The 22,733-nt window shown below is 39.6% G+C and overlaps 1 protein-coding gene across 1 annotated transcript in view; it reads left to right on the top strand.

Moving 5' to 3' along the window:
• Positions 1-22,733, top strand: part of tafa3a (TAFA chemokine like family member 3a) — a 109,545-nt gene that overhangs the window by 51,363 nt on the left and 35,449 nt on the right. The window contains exon 2 of the mRNA XM_080462446.1: positions 15,890-16,002. Within this exon, the coding sequence (XP_080318572.1) occupies positions 15,891-16,002 (112 nt within the window). The 5' untranslated portion in view covers position 15,890. The remainder of the gene's footprint in view (positions 1-15,889; positions 16,003-22,733) is intronic.

The following is a 22,733-nucleotide window of genomic DNA, read 5'->3' on the forward strand; positions in this document are numbered from 1 at the left end:
GTTTTGCCAGTATTTACCAGGGAAAATGATCCTCTCTCATTAAAAGCTTTAAATTAGAGTTCAGAATTACACGAGTCACGTCTATAACCTTGTGGATAATATCAGTTCTAAACCTGCAGTTTGTTTTGTTGACAATGAAAAGCTGAGGACGGCTCTGCAGGAGATGTATAGTGGCCTAAACTGCTAATGAGGGTATAATATAAATTAAAATGTATTTTTCAGGCTGTAGTTTACCGGTGTGTTTAGCTGAACTGCATCAGATTGAGAGGTATTTCTACTATTCTAACCACCCCATTATTTGTATTTGAGAGTTTGCCTAATTAAATACCTGGCAAGTACATTTTTAAAAATACAGAAATATTTTTAGGGTATTTAAATATGCAATATAAATTAACCTTATCCATAATTGGTATATAAAGACTTTAATTAATAATTGATGCAGCAGTATAATAAAGCTATAATTCTAGTATTGATATATTGATTACACATAAACAGGTCCTCATAGTATGCCATGCAATATTAATCAGCCTTCTATTGTTGAGGCACGTGCACAATTCATTCACTGGTCTGTAATGACGACTTAAATCAAGCTTCCAGTTTAGATATGGGGGCTCCTGCTCCCTGGTTTGGGGTTCGTGTCCGTTCACAGCGGAGCGACGTCTGCAGACAAAGGCTGAGATCATCCTGTTGGTTTTTAATCTTCTGTTGATTTGGTTTATAAGCTGCGCTGGCAGCTCACATTAACGGGCTGCAGAGCAGAGTGCTGCAGAGGAGCCAGTGCACGCTGATCTGCGGTCAGTTTATCAAGGAACCGGTGGAGCAAAGAGTTTCTGTAGTGTTGCTGTTAATGAGTGTAATACTGCAGACACGCTGCTGCAGAACCAACTCTAACCCTGTCAAAACTGAAACGCTAAAGCATATATGATAAAGAGCAATAAAGCAGGTAAGAGAAAACATGCACGACGAAAGAAATGCACTCTCATTAGTCCAAATTGGCAGTTCATATGTTGTATGTCTGCTAACACAAATATGAAAACCTTTGACGTCGGAAAACGAGTTTCACAGTCTTTTGGATTGCAGTGTTTCATAATCTGTTGTGTTTGACGCCTCGGGGACACAAACTATTTTTGGTGAAAAGTGTGAGATATCGCTTGGGAATACAGGTACGATGAAATAACTGCTGTGAGACCGTTAATCTGCGTTACTGAAACAAACTAGAAGACGGTGAAATTGATCTTAGAAGAATGCTTTATATATTTGGGATTTTATCAGTTGGATTTCACACAATTTAGTCTCCCTCTAATAAGGGGGGGGGTCCAAACTTTTGTTCATTATTCACATGCAAAAAAGAAATAAAAGAATTGACAACTTGGTAGAGATGAGGTCTATTGTTTTGCTTATGGTGGCCAGTTACCGTCAAATCTGTGTAAACAGTATGTGAGGTTGGCCGATTATTTATAGGTCATGGGTTGCAGTGGACCCTAGACCACACTGTGGATATCTTTACCCTATGAGGTACAGAAGGAGCCTAAATCGTGGTGTTGTTGCTGAAAATCTTGGTTTAAAGAATTTTCCGTGTAAACACCGTTTCTCTTTTTGTGAACTTTGGTTCGAACTCCCTCTGAACACTTTCATAACAGCCATTAGAAAACATTTTATGTTCTCAATTAGTATAGAAGAGTCCAGAGCCGTGACATGATCAAACAGACAGACAAGACTTGAGATATGAAAGTGCATATTTGCATATTGCGGTTTTACCTACACGTCCAACCCATCTCCTTGACTACTACTGAACGATTTTCATGTAAAAGTAATTAAAGCTACATCACAAACTGGACACGATAGTGTAAATGATGTGACAACAGGCTTGTATACGCTTGGTTTCTCGTTGGTTTGAAAATGTGGAAGTGGGCAAATACAAAAATGTACCAGCTATAATGATCAATAGGTAAGAAAAGCTTTAGCAGAGACGTGATAAATACGTTGTTTACCATATCTGACTTTGTAATTGGATTTTGTCCACATTACAGTCTAAAAATATGTATTTCAATTATATAAATAGCAAATAAGTTTAAACGGTACATCTTTTCGCCATGATCTCTTTAAAAAGTTTGCAGGGAAAAATCATGCAGGAGTCATTGAAAAAGCAAAGTTTGAATCATAATGAACATTAACATCATCAAGAAATGTTTGAAAACTACAATGTAAAAATTTGAATTAGGTACTTCCTATTCATCCATGTTCTATGAAGTCATTTAAATCGAGCAATATGGAAGGTAGAGAAGCTCACATGTCCTTCACAACATCATTATACTCATTCAGGAGGACAAAAATAACTTCCACTCGCAGGTCCTGGGCTGACCTCCAAGTCCCAGGTGTGATATGTCCAAACCTCGACCAGCTCCCCCTGAAGCTGAGGAATAGTTGCTGTACTTTGATGTCTCCGGGGGATTCTCTGAAAACCCTCACTCTGTCACCCAGGGTCAGGTCAGTCACCCTGTAAAGAAAACCAATCTCCGCCACTCGTGTCCATGATGTCATTCTTCAGCTCATAAATCAAAGTTCATGACCATAAGTGAGCGTAGGGATGGAGACTGATCTCACAGCTCAGCTCACTCTTCACAACACAGCAGAACATTGACCGCATTACTGCTGTCATTTCCTCCAGCCTGCAGCCTTTTCTCTTCCTATGGCCGTTGAGACCGACCTTTTTAATCTCGTCCACTTGGGTTAGTGCACTTCCTTTGGCCCCCCAAAAAGGAGAAGCCATCCTAAATCTTGCTCAAGTGACACCTTTCTGCCATCTGATTTGCCTTTACATCCCGTCAGCGAAAAGCAGGAACCAAAGTTCAAGGGACGACTATACTTTTCTCCAAGTTTAGCTTCATGAACAGAATCAGCACGCAGAATAAATCACCTGCTTCTGCGGCCATGACACCTCATACACTCAAACCATCTCTAATAAGGGGAAAAGTTAAAAGAGCAATACACAGAGTGTAAACATGAAATACATTTTAATAGAAAACAAAGCCTGACAATGTCACTTTTATTAAAAAAATGTCCATCCATCCAGATTAGATACCATTTTGCCCAGTTCATAGTTGCAGTTATGCTGGAGCTGACCCCAGCTCATGTGTGAAGGCATTTCTGGACAAGGAGCTTTGGATTGTGGGAGGAAACTGGAGTACCTGCATGAAACCAATGCACAGGGAGAGCATGCAAACCCCTTTCAGAAAAGCTCAGCACGGACTGGACCTACTACCGTCTCATGATTTATTTAATTAATTATGTTGAAATAAAAAGGAATACCATAATAACAGTTTCAGATGCATCAATTGCGGTAATTGACTTTCTCTCGCTTTTACATTCCAAGTAATTCCCTCTAATTTGCATTCTTTCAATGTCATTTATTGCCTTGACTATTGATTCATTTTAAAAGTGCAGGAAATGTATTTTTTTATTTTATTTTTAAACTTTCTGTTAGACAAACCATGTGAAAGCATAAATGTGAGCTTAGAGTGGATTGGAATGCATGTGAGGTAGAAGAACCGCTTAAATATATTTATTTCATTTGTTTTGTCCAATCTGATAAAGTCTCCCCCTCAGAGAGAAAGATAGTACCTCTATTCCTCCCAGCAAATTGCTCTTAAACAATGAGAGATAACCTTAATCAATGAAAGAGTCAACCTTATCTTGCATAGTTTTGGCTGTTCTACTCAAACCTGGCTGACAGAATTTTTATTAATGTAATCAGGATTATTGGCATATTCAATATTACTAAATTACGATCCGTTTCTAATTTGATAATGAAACGACACTTGCATCTGGAGTCTAATAGAAGCTTCAGGGAAACATATTCCACTGTGTCACATTATGAAAAGAGCGGAATGTAACTCAGAAACATGAATAAACAGTACAATATAAACAATATAATAAAAACAATACAGTAGGACCAGAGTTCATTTGTTGCTTTTGCATTACCATCTAGCCCGTGTTATGATGCTTGGTTAGATAATTGGTTGTACAGTTTGCCAAATGCAGTTTGTTTTATTTGCATAAAACATGACAGAACTTGTGTGTGGGGGGGGGGGGGGGGGGGGGGGGGCATAGTGTTCTGACGCTACACTTGTGGCCGGGTCTTTCTCTGATCTCCGGTGCCTGTGCGCTGCGATGATGCAGCAGGACAGCTATCTGATCCCCGCTGCGATGCCCCGTGTGTCCGGTGGCACAGAACATGCTGTGAGGACACAGGATGAGTCAGAAGGAAGCAGACCTCGCTGAACCACAATAGTGGAGGAGATGGAGAGATAGAGAAGAACGGAATGAGATAGCGGGACGAGCCAAGTGTGTCGGAGGACTTCAGCCATACTGTGTCGACCTCAGCCTGTGCTCTCGGGGGAATGTTTTCCAACAGGTCTGAGCCTAATGCTGGCTTCTGGAACTAAGTACTCGGCCCCCCGTGGTCTGGCGTTTCCAAAATAACACCACACCAAGCCCAGCGGGGAATTAATGTTGAAACAAGGCCACGGCCCTCCACCCCTGCCCACTAGATTTACTGCTGTTTTTCATAACTCCAATTTTCTCTGGCAGCTTCACACACAATGGGAGCCGGCGAGTCACATGGGGTTTGATTGTGAAGAGGTATTGAACCAGAAGTAACTATAAAAATCAACACAGTTGCATTGGAAATTTCTGTCCTGTTATCTTGAGAACATATATTCATTACTACCAATTCAGGGTCAGAGACGCAGTCTGACTGGAAAGCAGTCTGTTCACCAAGTATCAAGATGTCTTCTTAAATATTTAAAAGCTCTCCCAGCTTTTTTTTCTTCTTGGCCCTGAGAGTGCATTAGGCCAACCTTCAATTGGTCAAAAAACACAGTTGCATGGGTTTATTTTAGACATCTGTCCTTTCTGGAAAACACAATTACTTTTACCTGTGGTCTCCCTTAATTATGTGGCTGTCAATATAAACATTAGTTTGACAAAGAGCCTCATGTTCTCTCTGCTGCGACGCTCTTTGTTGAGGATGAATGAGCGGTGATCGAGAAAGTTAAACTTGGGGAAATGTAAAAATGTCATAAATAGTACCTTTGTGAAGCCACATTTATTTCTGTAGCTCAATTTTGTATCCTAACCTTCATCTCTATATGACCCCTGGAAAACCACCAAGGAGGATGGAGAACCCTGTGCATTGTCTGCGAGGCTTCGTCCAGGAGTATAATTTCCACTGCTTCGTAAAGTTTGCACACACTGATATTTTAAAGCTGTTTTGATAACCTCGTGTCACGACATTGATCACCTCACAGTCGGTCCCCGGACGACTGCAGCAGGACCAGAAGAAAACGCTTGGACCCGTTTTAGGTCAATAGATTAAACTAAAATCGAGGGTGGAAATTACGCTCGCTAATAAACGTTACAGAAACCGATGATATAAAAACACATGATTTGGAAAATGGTTTGCAGTAATGTGATTTATACTCCATTTGTAGTTAATTGACTAAATTGTGAAAAATTGTCGACCCTGCCCTTCAATAGTTCAGGTAATGAGGTCCATAATGAGGTTAATAATTAATTTGACAGAAACGGATGAATATAAAATGTTATTGTCTCACCTTCCCATGAAGAAGAAGCCCAAACTCTCAATCTGAACAGGTCTTTAGATAAATTGAAGACTTTGTAGCCCCCCCGCCCACCCATCTCCTCCCACCAGCCTATTTGCTTGTATGATGCCGTTGTATTTGCATACTTACATCATCTCGCTTTTCACTGCCAACTGCCAAGTGAGCCATATGCTGCAGTGTTAATTGTGCATTTGATGATATGCCTGCACTACTCCCTGAGAAGTTATAATTTTGTCAGGTTATCAGTCCTGCTGAGTCAAAGCTGTTGCTGACGGGCTGACTGATTCTCATCTGTCAGTTGTACTATTCTCCCGTGGCAGTCCACGCTAAAATGTGCAAATCTTTTTTTTTTTTTTTTTTTTTTTTTCCTCTCTTCAGTTATCCGTTGGAATTGTTTGGGATTTGCGGTTCCAAAAACATGCTGGGAGCAAATTCCATCACTTTATGGAAATGGACATTCCCTCGATCCATTCATCTGGGGATTTACGTAGCACGCTTTCCCACTCGCCCTGTCATTACAGTCCTTTTGTTAAGCTGCCGTTCCAGCAGCTGCCTGGATCGGCGGTGCCTGTTTTGTGCATTTCAACTCATTATTATTATCTGGAGAGATGGTAAAAAAAGATCAAAACTTCATGTCAGACATCTGCAGGAGAGGATGGCAGGAGAATTAATTATTATCACCACACTGTGAGCGCTCGTCTCACCACTGCATTAAAAGAAGAGATCTCAGACAAGTATTCCATCACAGTCAGGTAATTCAGACCTTAGGAATATAGAAGCTTCCCTGACAAGTCCCAACACTCAAAGACAATGACATGCTTTGTGTTTTATGTTAGCGTTCTCTGGTCCTGTGCATTTTAATAACTGTTGGAGTCCTGAAAACCCAGTCTTTAGTCTAACTTAACTGAAACGCAGTAGGTTAAAAGAGCATTAATGGACTTTTTCAAACATTCCTACACCGAACTACCTAATATAAAGTAATTTGTAACATAAGTGCTAACAGTGCTGTGCTTACTGCGGTGTGTCCCCCCCCGGCTAACTGCTCTCACTGTGAGCACATTTCCTGATGCTAAGTGCCTTTCTTTGAATCCAACAGAGAAATGATTTTATAGACTGTAAGGAGTTGACCTTAAGGGCAGTGAACCAGCAGAACACTTGACTTTCTGGATTTTACGAACATGCCTGTATTGACTTTGAATGCACACAAAAAACTGTGCAAAAAAACAACAATAACCAAAAAAAATCAAACTGTAATGGACTCCTTCTAATGTAGCGGAGTTGATTTAATACTTTGAGATATAATACTGTAAGATTGCATCCCAGTCACTTTCTTCATTTCTCACAATGAGACATTTTGTTCAGATAACTTACTGATATTTTATCGTGCCTGCAGGTAGGGCTGACACAGTTTGATTCTTAAGACTAATCGACATCATTTCTATTAACAGTAACAGTCAATTTGGGTGTGAACTGTCCCGTACTCCCTTTATATGGCAACTATTTTTTCGGTTTTCTCTACTTTTTTTATTATTACACATCGTGTTACATTGTGTGATAACCAGGTTGTGAGGAATGGAGGGACATGCCTTCTTCTGGTCCACCTGCAAAATGATTTTGTCATCACACACAGTCACACAGTCATACTAACATCTATGGGTAATTGAGAGGCACCAACAAACAACCACTGCATGTTTTTAGACTTGAAAACCTTGGCACCCAAAGAAAAGCCTCAAGCACACATGCAAACATGCATAAATGTCCCACAAGCCAGATTTAACCCAAGGAGTTCTCCTGGTGAGGCGACATTGTTAATCATTACGCCAGTGTGTGGCCCTAATAATTTGAATTTGCATATAAAATGAATATTTCTTTTAACATTTTCTCATCATGACCCTCCCTGTTTCCATCACAGAGTGCCTACAAGTTATATTGCAGAGAAAATATGACACCACCTTGGTCCAGGACACTGGCATAAACACTTTCCTTTGCTGCCTGGCGTTTTATCGCCAATTAATTAAGTCATTCATAAGGAAAGTGCTACGTATATAACTTCATATATTCTGTTAACTCCCACTAGAGGAGGTTCGCTGTATGTCATCAGAGGAAGAAGGTGGTCTTAGATCATTACCTCCCTAACAAGCAGTGACAAATACTTCTGCGTCAGGCATTTCAAACTCGAGCAGCCGACTGTTGTTCACTCCTTTACTTCAGACTAAAGGACAGACACTTGAGTTTCCAGAGAGACATACTATGCTTCGAGAAGTCAGTGGATTATATAATAATTTATATATCTAGTGACAAAAAAAATAAATAATTTTTGTCACTGGATATATACATTTTTTATGTACTCTAAAAGAAATGTGTTTGCAGATATCACCGAGACATGTTGACATAGACTTCATTCAATCATGCGGGTGATCAAGGAAGTATTCAGACTTGTTGTTTAAGTGAAAGTTTTCATAATGCACTGTTACTCTTTTGTTTCTGATGGTGTTGCTTTAAAATTTACTGACACCTTGTGGCCTGATTCATCAAATGTAAATAGTATAACTGAACAAAACAGAAAATGTATTTCAATTCAAATCCCAAAGACCCTGTGTTTGAATTTTTTCTCATAAGAGCTTATTTGTTTTGCAGATATTTAAAAGAGTGAAGTGGCAAACTGAACTTGCAATGTAAATTAGTAAGGTAGAGGAAAAGTTAAAGGTGTTTTTCCATCAAAATGAGGATACCTTTTTTTTTTTTAAATGGTAAAAGTTGTACCTGTGTTGTTTTATGAACAAAATATGCTTTTATAAGATTTGTTAATATTTGCATTCTGTTTTTATTTACACTCAGCACATTGTCCCAGAATTTTGGGAATCTGGGTTTGTAACAACTAATCATGTTGGAATGGCCAGCATTGAAAGACCTGCCAATAATGTAGTAATTTTGACCATTTCCAATGGTACAAAAGCTCACAGTGTCCATAGTGCCAACCGTGTCACAATTAAATAACTTCAGCTAATAATGTAATAACACATACGTGAGTCGGGCTGCATTTTTTGGAAATTAAAACTTTTGTGCTTTGCTCTTGAAAAATAGGTCCAGAGGATGGGATAATGACTTTAGATATTGAAACCTATTTAAAGGGAAACAAATGGACAAACTGTCTGTTTAAATATTGATGAATCTTTTCAGGAAGATATATGCACTGTAGCAGTAGAGTATATCTTACATGGTAAACATGAACCCAGTTCCTGCTTCTCCACAGCATCTTGCGACTCCCTAAGCTACTCTGACGTACTGTGTTTGAGCAAACTCGATAATGCTGCCCATGTTTTCTGTGTCAGTGTAATAGCCGTTCCTGTAACCGGGGGAGGGCTTCGCCTGAGGCATGACTACTGGTACGCAACCGACTGTGTGTCTGTATTTAGATAAGAGGTAAACAAAAACGCCTAACAGGAACAGCAGCAGTGGCTTTGTTTTGCCCTCCAACCACAGCTGCCACCTCGAGCTCGTCCACTCTGTGTGTCATGTATCAGCTGTAAACACACTTCTCTGTCTTATTGGTCCCATTGACTCACAGCAGCATCGAGGCTTTAAGTGCTGGAGGGAAAGTTTGTGTCGTTAACGATTGTGTGAGCGTGTGTGTGTGTGTGTGTGTGTGTGTGTGTGTGTGTGTGTGTGTGTGTGTGTGTGTGTGTGTGTGTGTCCATTTTGTCGACCCATTAGGCTGTAATCAGGGAGATAACACTATTTCAAGTTGGCAGCAGTTATATTCATTACTGAACATGGGAGCTGCTTTATTCTGGTAAAGTTTGAAGTCTACATCTGGGATCTCCATTTTTCATTCATATCATTTAAGATAGATGAGAGGGCACGTGTCTCACACAGAAAAATCTCAGGTAACCACATAAACCATTGTGTTATGAGCATACCTCAATAATACTGATAATTCTTTCTCAATGTTCCCCCTAAATTCAATACCTTCAAAACAGTTATGTTGACATGATGAAGCAAAATAAGTTTGGATTCAGTAGTTGATTGACTTTCAGTTGCTTGAAAATGTTGTCCAGCCGGCACCTGTTTCTGATTGAAATACTTTAAAATGTTGCTCTCGCTTCAGTTACTTCCTTTAGGGCCAGGAGCTCACAAATCACGCACAGATCAGAACTAGATATTTAATTTTAGGGAGTAAATGGGGTGCTGCGCCCCCAAAAATCCCAAAATGAAACGTGATGAACGAGACATTAAAAAAAGATAGCCAGACTTAAGAAGAACAACAAAATATGTAAATGTCTTTGTCATTTGAATTAATATTCTAGACAATCTGGTGAAAACAGCTGATTTTGTCGTGTTAATGAAGGCGAACCAGCTGAATGAACAGCGCCTGTTATTTCTCTCCGAGGTAACCGCCACTGCCTTCTGTTAGAAGATCAACTTCCACCTGTCACACTTACATGTGCAAAGCTTCACTTTATGAGTCCCTCGGTGTTCACGGGAGCTGCACTGCGTTGACGGTTTGCTCTTTCCCCGCACAGTGAGACAATACCTCATTGGATAGATGTGTGTCTGTGATGAACTCGCCCCCTGTCCAGGGTGCCCTCTTCCTCGTGTCAGCTGAGGTCGGCTCCAGCCTCCTGCAGACTTGTTTTTATAAAAGTAGTAACAGAGAGGGAGGACGATGTTCGTGTTGCAGTCAGCCAATCTCTTCACTTTCAAATCACATTTGTATTCCTCTAATTGCTTTTGGTATTCAATTTTGTTGGAAACGTCTGCGTGTGTGTGGATTATATTCACTGCACCGTGGTCACAGACAGGTGATTAGATGTTCCTCACTAAATAAAGTCCCTTGCATTGGCTGTACTGCTGGATTGTTTGGTTGCTCCAGCTTTCAGGACACTATGTATTAAAATAGAAAATAGAAAAAGTCATTGTTGACTTTTGAAATATTAAATATGCTTTTCCTGACCTTAAACAAAAGGTTCCTAGACATACTTTAGTTTCATCGAGGATGCAGTTTTTGGAAGACATAACAATTAATAATTCATGTTTATGAATATTTTCAAAACCCATTTAGTATGAATTTCTGGATAAAACTGAATCCGCAAGGCATTTTCTTCTTTCAAACTCATTGCTTTTTCTCTATTAAAATGATGCAGTTGATTGACAAGGTTAGAAACCACTCAGGAACTCTGTGGCTTCATAACCCTGGTGCAACCTTGTATTAGTTGTTCAAAAGGAACTAAAATATTCAACGCAAAGATATTCACTTTTTGTTGACGCTGTTTAGGGGCATGCGGAGACTTCATGTGCACCGTTCGATGTGATTTGATCAATGCAGTATGAAGTTAAAGTATTAAGCGTGTGGGCACATCGTTTAGCCCGGTTGCATCAGAATAAGATCCTTCCTGGTTCAAATCCACCTGTTGAATTTCCACACAGATTTTTGAGTTCTCATACTTGAGGCTCATTTGTTCTCTGCCTTTGGGCGCAAACAGATTCATAAGCTTTGGACGGTGTAAATGTCACTGCCTTTATACTTCTCTGGCTTGGTTGGTGAAGTGGCTGTCTGTCAATCAGAAGATTGCAGGTTTGATTCCCCATCTCCCCCTGTCCATATGTCGAAGTGTGCTTGAGCCAGGCACTGAACCCCACTTTGACCCCACTGCTGCCCAGGCACCGGCAGCTGACATGCATAGTTAAAATTAACTTCGTTGAAGTCAGGATGGAAGTAAAATCCATAATAGGGATCAATAAAGAATGCTTTCTATGTGTTTATTGTGTGGGAATGAGCAGTTGGTCATTTAACAAGCTGACCAAATCGTCTTCTTTTTCAGAGAAAAGAATAATAGAGTCGATAAAAATGATGTTAGCACTGATGTTGACATATAGAAGACGATCCAATGAGAAGCAGCGTTATCGCTGGTGATGGTCTGTGAAGCCCTCAAACACCTTGAGGCATGTTAGTTGTTTATAACTCAACCTCTTTTTTTAAACGATTTCACCATTTCTGTGGTTTAATTCTAAACTCAATGCTGCCCCCACAACCACTGATGGTGCTGCATCGCATAGTCCATATCTGTGAGCTTTCAGAAGATAGATATGAAATGTGAAAATCATTAATGTAGAGCTCCAGCAGATGGGTTAAACTCTGGTATCTAACTGGAAGCATGTATTTCACTCCCTTAATCCCCCAAAAACATGCATGTTAGGTTAAATGGTGACTCTAAATCTCTCTGTGTTGACTGAAATATGTCTGCGGCCCATGTCTGGATGAAGTATGTGTGGAAGATGTATTATCGGTGATGTCTGAGACATAACATAGCATCCGCGTGCAAGCTGCTCACCACATTAAACTTGTGTGTGTGTGCTGCAAATTTTGTAAAAATCCACTTTAACCCATCCTCAAAATAGATTTACCCTGTTCAGGACAATTTGTGATGAGCCACCTGGTCTCTGTGTCACATCAGTCAGGTGGTCTAATTTTCCTGTTAACCAGCTCCAATAAGCCACCTGAACACTACCAGACACGAGATGGAAGCTTGCAGTATAAGATGTGCGAGTAGATTTAAATTTGGAATAAATCTTGGCATCTTACAGACCAGAACAGACACGGACTAACTGCTGAGCATTTCATCTCCAACAAGCCCAGCAGCGTGCACCCAAATTATAATTATATCTGGAGTTCAGCTGTCAAAGCGGATTTATTAGTTTTTCCCTCTTTCTTGTTATCAGCAACTGCAAACAAGTTAAAGCGAGCTCAAGAACAGAAGCCGAAATATTTAATCTGGTTTTAATAGCTCTTTCTTTTTTCTTTTTCTTAAAGATAACCAGAAGTGGAGACGTTAATGAACTACATTTGAGGTTGAACTGTTGACTCCATTAGAAGTACTGTATTTGCAACACTGCTCCAAATTTGCTTCAGTGAAGGGAATCTCTTTTTTAATCATGTTACCACTTCATCCTCGTGTGGTGTTGGAGGCAGTGTGTTGGTGGACGAGTAAACTACGGGGACTACAGGTGAAAATTAGTTTTTCTGAGTCTGTGGGAGGTAATTTACTTGGTCAGTCCTCACCGAGCAAACTGAAAGGAATCAAATCGGCCACTTCACATACAATGCTGCAGTGTTTGTCTTTTCTTGTTAATGTGAGACACTTAGTGTGAAACTAGAAACAAACCAAAAAATAATAACAAAGGCCATCAATCGACCTTTACAAGTTTGGGATACTTTGTTCACTGTTTACATTGATGTTTTCATGACAGTAAACCTTCAAGCTTGTTTTCCCTCTTAAAGCATTTCTTAAATGATCCATGACTTGTACCATAATACTATTTACAATAGAACACAGTATTGTACATCTGCTACATGTAATCACAAAACTAATAATTCATTGTCAAAATAACATAGTACTTGCAAAACCATGGTGGTTTTCTGTGGTATTATAGTGTACCATATAAAGTACTGTAATTCATAAAAGGGTAACACTAAAAATCTAATGATGTAAAAAATAGTATATGGTATCAAAGATGGCATAATCTGTACAGATATTAATACATTAATTGTTGTTGATTTCAGACCACAGCAGTGGGGATCAAACGTGTTAAAGTGGATTTTATAATTTACTGCAGTGTCAACATGTTGGTCTTATTGCTCATCGTCCTGTTTCAGAATATATTAATGTTGGCTTAGTGAATTGCAAAATGCAAGTCAGCATTAATCAATGATGAGTGAACGCAATATTAAAGCGATAATTGTCCAGCTTTAAATGAAATCAATAAATAAATAAAAAACTCTTGGATGGTTAATATATGGAGACCAAGCAATGTCATAACGTTAAAGAATGATTTTCTGAATGTATATTCATGGTGATGTGTGTGAGCATGTTTCACTACACCATCTATGTACAGGTGGTTGTATATTGATAATGTACAAGTTTATATATGAATATATTTGTGTGTATGTGCATGTGTTTTATGGTCAAATATATTGTGTTGATGATCAGATTATAAAAACAGAATACTACAGTATTTAATATCTACACTAGAGAAAAGACAGATGATCAGTTATTGATATATTAGTTTGAATATGTTATGTTGAATTGATGATTATAAAAGTTCATGTTTTACTTTCTTCAATCCATTTGAGAGATGTAGTGTTTTTACAGTAAAATCCAATGTTTTTGTTTTTGGGGTGTTTTTGATTGATCATCTTACCTGTTATAAACAACAACAAAACTGAACTGAACAAAATATTCTTAACATTGAATACATATGCCAAAAATAGTGAGAAACCCAATCATACTAACATTAACAATAATTAAAAAAACAAATGAGAACTGAAAATGAAGGATAATTTATGTTCAAGCATGGGAAATAAGGAAAAACAAATCAGTATTTGATATTTATTACTCATTACCTTTTATCGTCTGAACTCATGAGGTTCATTAGGTCCATGGGATTGATGAGATTTTGCCGGCAGAGTTGGTCTGTATCGACTTTGTTTCATGATTGACATTCATGTTGGCCTCCTTTCACCTCCCGTGCTCAACATTTGTTTGCCTCGCCTCGCTTCTTCCTTCTTTGTCCGGTTCGGGATTATTTGCTTTCAGCAAATGAACGGCCAACATCAATTCTACATTTAAATCCAATGATTCGAATAGTCCCGAGATGAATCCGCGGGTGATGGTACAGACACTGTGTGTATGTTTTTCTACAGTCTGCGCGCTCATAACATCCTGATTGCGTCAGATGTCTGAGCTTGTACAGAATTAGTGCATCCCGTTAAGATCTCACCAGCTCTGGCTGTCAGTACAAAGGCAGTCACAGCAAAACATCTCTCTCATTTACCAGCCAGATAAGCAGGAGTTGATCTCTTTGCGTGAAACCAAACATTTTGACTAATTTCAGTGGCTGCACTGGAACAGAGTTCAAAGCGGGGCTGTGATTTGCGGCTGCTTTCTCACGAGAGAGGAGGCCAGCTCCGTTGGCAGCCAGACGAGCCACTGATTGCTTGTTCCACTCTCTCCGGGCCTCTCGGATGGAGACGGAGAGCGTCACTGGACAACAGTCCTCAGAAAGCACATGGAGATTACTGAGCCGAGCACATTAGCACAGACCACACAAACAACATTGCTTACCTCCCAGGTAGCGAGATAACAACACGAGGAAAGACAGAAGAGCACGAAGAGACTCCACTTGTTGTCTTCCTTCTGAGCTACACTACAGAGCGGTATTTATAGCTGCTAGAATTATCTCTGAATGTGTCCGCATGGATTGTTACCCACTCAACACACACAGGGTGTCCTTGCATGTCAGTGCGCATGAATCTTAACGCATTATGATTCTTTAATACTTTGGTTTCTCTTGGACAGGAAACTGAAAAAAACTGAAGGACTGTGTGATATTAAAGAATCAGAAATTGTAGAAAACATTTTGTGGTAGTTGTTGTGTGGACTATTTCGCAATCACCAATTTTTAGTTGCATTTGGTGACCCGCTGACGAGCTAAAGCCAAATCAAATTTCAAAAAAATCTGTGAATTGTGATATTAACCAGGCTAAATTGGTTGGCTACTGTTTGGCTCATGTTTTATTTTAAGGTACTGTATTTCTCTAAATCACACCTTTCATAGTTGTTTGGTTGGTCCTGTGACGTATACTGAGAAACAACCTGTATGCCAAAAAACGTGGGCATACCGGAAATTGTATGACGCTGTATGTGTATGACAACTGAATGCTGCTACAGCGTCACCAAAAAATGTCCCTCCACCAAAAATGAAAAAGCGTAGAGAAAAGTAGAAAATGAAAACAAAGTAGCAGTTCATATTAAACTGATATAATGGTGAAACATATTTTATTTCCCTGTTCGGTCAATCCCGCAGTGTAAATTTGTTTTTGAAGATGTATTCAGTCTAGGCGCTAATAATGATTAAACCTGGATTCAATCTTTGCTGCACTGCTATAGAATAAAAGGACTTTTACTACGGGATTTCTGTATTTTGTCAGAGGGTTTCTCCTCCACGGTTATATGTATCCTGAAGATGGGTCGCCTCAAAAATTTGCTTCCTATAGCTTTCATGGGGGATATTCCTGAATGCAGTGAACGTGTCCAGTTAAAGCTCTGTAGATCTAATGTTTGTGATTTTTTAGGAGTTATTTTAACGTGAGTTTTTGGACTCAAATGAGCCAACCTGCATATGTGAGTGTTCATGTGATACGAATGTGGCTAACCCCATGTGTTTTGTTGTTTTTCTTTTCTTTCTTCAATTCTATTTATTTCCAGGATGCAGGAGAGGGACCTACAGAGCATGTGCAGAAGGGCGCTGCTGCTGACCGTCTGTATGGTGTCTCTCTGGGGGCAACTGACCAGCGCTTCATCTCACAGAAGCCACATAGGTACACTGCATGTACCCTCCGCTTGTTTTTCAGGGATCGATGGCTGAACACAAAGCTTTCAAAAACTTTTTTTTTTCCATTCACAAAATACAGAGACACACATCCACAGCAGGGTGCATTGTTTTGGGCATGTTGCCCAGAACGACCAGCTGTGCCAGACTGTGTTTCTTATCACACCAGTGGAGGACCCAGAGGGTCCTAACTATTCTATTTAGGTGTTTGAGGCTTCTTTTGCTGCAAGAGTTATACATTTTAAATGTTGTCAATTCCCAGACACATGGGCAATATCTTATCACCTGGTGTGAATGCTTTAAGATTCAGATTGTGTTCTGCTTTGCTTTCCTTCGATGGTGAAAAGTGTCAGAGATTCTCTTTCTTGTATTTTTTGGATAAATTACTATTTCTACCACTATAATCAGCATGTATTCACACAATGTCTAGGGCCTCCGTCAAAAACTAAATTCTTCATTATATTCATGTAATACTTTTCTTTAACACTTACATTAAACTGCACAGTGTTCCTAAACATGGAAAGGTGGAGGTGCATGATAACCTACGACCACCTGCTTGTTAACCACCTGAAATATTAGTCGGTTGAACCGATTAGAGTTTTTTTCATGTGTAAGGCACCTTAACCGTGATGCAGCCACCTGCCACTGGTGGGGACTACAGAGCCGTCAGACCTCCGTGTCCCTCGCCGTGGCAGTGCTCCTGTGGTTTTATAAGAAGGCAGTGAGAAATTAGAGAGATTAAATATGAAATAAAGCAACATACAACCACATTCAACTCGTTTTGATATCAACCTGCACGAAGCAACGGTTTTATGCTGCTAACGCCAATGGGACATCATTTACCCAGAGACAGTATGATCCCGCTTGGTCTAACACAGACAATAGCAATGAAATCGCAAGGTGTGATTCCTCTTGCCTTTGGAGAAGGTAAAGGCTTCAGGAAGTTATTTGAATACGTTAAGCTTGAATAAACTGATGCTAAATGATAACCTCCATACTACAGCATGGTGCAACGTCCTTCATATTGCAGCAGCATTTCAAATGTGATGTAGTTGTGGAAGATTGTAACCACAGAAATACACAACATATACAGTGTTTGAAATACTTAAATATATATCTTTTCTGAGTGGTCACCTTTGTTAGACTAGAGAACAATTCGATTTTTGTTACGTTAACAGGGAAATCAGTTGTGAGACATCTGTAAATGGGAGGGCATCTAAATAGCTATTGCCACCATCAAAACTTTCAATCCTTTTTTTTTCCCCCCACATGCTCACAGGCAACTCAGCTCACAAATCCCAACCAGCTCCGGCTTCGTGTCTGCTTTACTGTGCTGTTTGCCTCACCAGCGATTTCATTTCCACTTATGGCACCAAAATGCCCCCAAACTCTAAACTGAATAGTGGTTCACTTCAAATCAAGTGATGCTGCTTTCAGGAGAGGTCAGAAAATATGTTTATGTTTACTCTTCAAAAGAAAAATGTTTGTACACCCAATTGGTGGGCGATCTGCTGAAATTCAGTCACATCAGTGTGACTAATGAAACTGCTCAGTCCAATTACTCCGGCCACACTCTGGAGCCATGACAGCCGACGTCTGTAAACCACTGGCAGCTTCACCAGTGAGGCTCGGTGAGAGCACTGATGTACGGCGATTCTATTTATTCACACTTTTCCCCGTTACTGTCACTATCCATGAACAGGCTAAAAAGACTCATCCTTTGACCAAAAAAAATAACATTTTTCAATGTACTTTGAAAAATAATGAGAGTGTTTGACTTCAAGGGAAGCAGGAAACAGCAGCATAAAACCTGTGAAAAACACATAACCTGGACGGATATTTCGTGGCAATTAATGCAAGTAAAAACTAAAACAAGCAAACGGACAAATGGCTAAATAAACTCTACCACAGACTGTCAACTGTATATTTTTGTAGTTCTTTTTTGAAAAAAATGTATTGTAATGCATTAGTCATCCTGATATCCTAACTACTGTATATTTAAGTGTCTGACAATGACTCAAACTGGCTGTATCTTTAGCCCTAAAATAGTGGTTTATGTAAAATGTTGGTAGTGCATGCATTGCCCCATGATTTTGTCATTTCAGTTTTTGGCTCCTACTATGAGAAATTGCAATCACACATACACACATTTGTACAGAGTAACTTCTGTGACCAATCCATTGTCGGCCTCATACCCTAACACTACAAATCACCAGTGCCAGTAGCCTAAAACCACACTTTGACCCAAAAAAACCTCTGAATAATGTGGAGTGCAGTATCTTAGTCCCCACACAAGGTAGGTCCAAACTCACAGTGTGTACGCACACACTTATACACACACACCACAGATACACAACCTGTGTTTTATTCTGAACGTCTAGTTGATTACAATTTATTGACCATTATAATAACATTAGTTTTACCATTATTACACTTTAAACGCACAATAAAACCATCAATGTGAGAATAGCACTTTTTCAGTAAATTGTGAGACTTTATGATCAAGGTAATGTGAATGATTTACAGCTGAGTGTTTCTCGCAACTCCATTGTGAATATATTGGCACAGCACTCACTGTATGTCGCAACCGATTATAATGATCCTGATCAGTCACATGTGCTGGCCACTTCTCACGTCACTTTGGGAAGGAAATGAACATAATCGTCTTTTCTTTCTGGGTTTCTGTGCTCAACAACAAAGCTGCATCTTCAACACATGAGGAGTCAACAGTTTAGCAGTGGTGCAAGTCGAGCATCTAACTGAAAAAAAAAATAAAAAATACCAGTACTGTGTGTGTGTGTGTGTGTCTGAAGCAGAGGACAAGACCTTTCAAAGAGAATCTTTTCTTAATGGTAAGATGGCCTGATCCCTGGGCAGAACGGTAGGAACTGTGACTACACATTGAAATAATGAGACGTATTTCTCCGGAGGACAAACGGCGCACGAAGGCTGGAGGGACGCGGCGCCACGTTCCTGAAAACAAAAGTCCGACCAGCAAAAATCTTTGATAGGACAGTGGCGGGGCAGACCTATACAGGGAGGGGCTATATTGAAACTAAAAGCACTGCAGCCTGTCTCATCTCAGTCTCAAATCGGATCAGAAACACCAAATAAAAAATGTATGACTTGAGAATGATCCAAGCAGTGAATATATGCTCCATGTTATGTTCACCTACGGAGTGAAAACCTATTAAATATTGTTCCAATCATTTAAGCCACCGCTTCAATAACTTCTTTAGTTCTGTTCCAAATTCTCACCATTTATGATGCCTTAAATGGTTTTGCTTCTGTATGCAACAGTAATATAAATAGAATAGTTTGGAGTGAATTGGTGAAAAGTACTGAGACTTCAATCAGGTTTCTTCTGCTTTAATTTGCAGCAGCATTATTGACTCTTTTCTTTTTTTTTTTTTTATTTTAGAAAATACATCAATTGTATAGATTGTTTTCTTTTCTTCACAAACTAGAGAAAAGTGGGACAATTAGGAACCACATAACACATGCTACATGGTTTATATAGTCACAGTAGCAGCAACTTTGCAAACAATTAGGTTCATTTTATACATTAATCTTCTTCCTATTCTTGTCTTCTTTACACAACAAATCAGTCTCCTTAACAGCCTCATTCAATGGAGAGGAAAATCCCATTATAACATTTACAACATTTTAATCAAGTGTGGCAGCAAAGTGGGGGAAGCATTGTCCTCTTTACATGCGGCCATCTTTAAAACTGGAATAAAGCAATTGGAAAAAAAAGGGCTGAGTTTTCATATTGAACCAAAACATGTAAACACACATCCTAACTTTTACATTAATACTGTGGGATTACTGTGGTGGTAAAATGTATAAGATTATGCTTTTTAAGATGTATGGAGTGAAAACTACAGCAAGTTGGTGTTTCTACAGCATTTGCCACCTTCAGACTTCCGTCCAGAGTTTGATAGGAGGTAGACAGGAAATGGCTCCTCAGAGAATTTGCTAATTTGGTGTGCACCAGGGTTTGCATGGCGGCTCTCAATACCTCCACCGATGGACTAACAGCAAACACACCGAGCGTTGCTTTGAATGAACCACCCCCAGCTGAGCATTAACCTACTCTCGGTCCTGCGTGTTTTGTACAAACGCAGCAGCTCATCGCATTCAACACCTCAGAGAAGAACTTGACTACAATCAGAGTATGATTGCTCACCATCAGAAATGAGCAGAAATGAGGTGTGTAGCTGCAGCAGGTTGTTATAGCAACATATGGCCAGTTTCAGACTATCGAATGCAGGATGTAGTATTGAAGTGTCCTCACTCTAAGAAGCGTCACTGCACTTGTTTGTTTGCACTTGTTTGTTTGCACTAGTTTACCCCCCCCCCCCCCCCCCCCCCCCCCCACTTCATCTCCATCCGGTAAATCACATCTTCACTTGTCACCTTCTCTTGTGTAATCTAATCACCACGTTCAATATTTCCATCACATATTTCATCACTGTAGGCCGAGAACAGAGCAGCAAATCCCACTTGGTTGACTGCAAACATGCTGGATAAACCACTTAATCTTCAGGTTTACATTCCGCTCTCTTTGGTTTTGCATTCGTCCAACTCTTGTGGTTTGTGCGCTTATTCCTGTGATTTATTAGGAGAGAGAGTGACTGGGCCAGCACAAGTAGCCTGAGCCTGTTCTCCCGGGCTGCACTGACACTTCTGTAATCACGTAGCCTGTCCCTGAGCTACGGAGGTCAAGCCAAGGTGGGCCCAATAAACAAACCTCTTTAGCCCTTCTGTTTATTGAGGTAGGGGCTTTGCCAAAGCAATTGAACCTTTCACCATAGCCTGACTGGAGCATGCTGAGCTTACATCGCGCACACATAACCCCTGTAATAAGACCACTGCATCCCCCAGAGCACCATCTACATTCATTAGCTAGTCATGAAAGACTGGAGAGGGAGAGGTAAGGGCGAGAGAGGGTGCGAGAAGAGAGCGTTCTGGAGAGCGAGCGTGGTAACAAGTACCTTTAGGCTGTACAATTTGTTTTGGTCCCATCGATAGGATTCAGACTGATGATGTGACCGGGTCAAATGGGAGCCTCATTACTCAGCTATTGGGATACTTGGACACTTTCTGTCTTGACATTCTCTCACTCTGTCTCATTTGGAAAGAAAAAAAAACAGCAATCAAGATCTCTGTAGTTTCTCCGTCAGTGCCTGTCAAAGGTAATGTGGTAAAGACGAAAACTCCACTCAGGATATGTGATGCAACAGAGCAGCAGCTCCCACAACCTGAGATCTGAAAAAAATTAAATAAACGAAAACAAAACCTATACATAGCTATGAATGTCTATGGATTTTGAATTTAAATGACATATAGAAACATAAAACGTTAAGACATGTGGCTCAGAGATGAATACATCAATTGAAAAATGACTGAGAATCAGGTTTGAGCTCCTGCTTCTGATCTGAAAGCAGGCATGCACGCTTTATTGATGATCGGCTTTCTCATTTGAATTGAGCAGAATATTTCCATATTTGCTTATGGAGGAAACTTTCTAAACTGTACAATACCCACTAGAGAGGCTCATCCCGAAGTCCATTTTAATGCTTCAGGGGATATACTTTTTTTTATTGTATGCAAATTAATACACTCTTTTATTCTGCATTTTCACTCTTTCATATTATGTTCGAACTGACTCTCAGGAGTCCGAAGTAATATCAGTTTCATGCAGGCTTTTTTCTTTTTTTTTTCATCATCATCCAGTTTTTGGATGCGTCACATTGATTAACATTAATGAAATACTATTGCTATTTAATATAATTATTCACCTGTTATTCTTCTCCGAAAAATGATTAGAACGAGAACTTTACATGATTGAGAAGTCTTAAAGATCAGGACACAATGTGGTCAAAGATATTATTAGATTACGTTAGAAATAAAGAACTATATTGTGTGTTTACAGTCCAGCTTTGCTAACTGCGCCACGTATAGAGTCCTTGTGCATTGGAAAATGATTTTCTTTCTTCACAGTAGACCAGTAAAGAAACATGTCTTCAAGACATTGCTGGATAATTAAAAGAACTACAAGCTCTTTTTTGTATTGCCAGGGCGTCTATTCCTCTTATAGTTAACACCAGCTTCTGCTGCACACTTTATTCACAGTTTCATGGATCATCAGGCAAGAAAAGTAAATGTGAAGACGTTTTCTTTTTTTGTTGAAGTCACTGAGACACGTACACAGTTAGAGACTTGAAGATAAAATGGTTGTTCTGAAGACATGCAAGTACAACACACATAGAGATACCCGTTCGTATTACACATAGCATTTAACTTACTGGTTGCAGGCGTTCATGATGCCTTTTTAAATAATATGTAATCTTGTATAAGAAGATGCTCAGTGCCTGTGACCTTTTAATGAGCGTTTGTTAGCTACCCTTGTTTGCATTGGCCTTCGCTCTCTCTCTCTCTCTCTCGCTCTCTCTCTCTGACCATACTTTGAATACATTCTAAGAACGTGACAGAGATTATGTCTACTTTGATTAATTTTAATGAAGTACGTTCACAGAGTACTTTTTCCTCATTTGCATGTTTCTCCAAACAGCCTTGCATGTACAGTCCTTCCTCAGACTTTTCATAGTGATTACATAATGCACATTTTTTTTTATCACTTTTCTGGTAATGTTTTACATATAGTACACAGAGGAAGCTTTCAAGACATTTAGACATATTTATCTTGGCTTGTTG

Source organism: Lipophrys pholis, assembly GCF_963383615.2.
Source record: "Lipophrys pholis genome assembly, chromosome: 4".
NCBI classification, from domain to species: Eukaryota; Metazoa; Chordata; class Actinopteri; order Blenniiformes; family Blenniidae; genus Lipophrys; species Lipophrys pholis.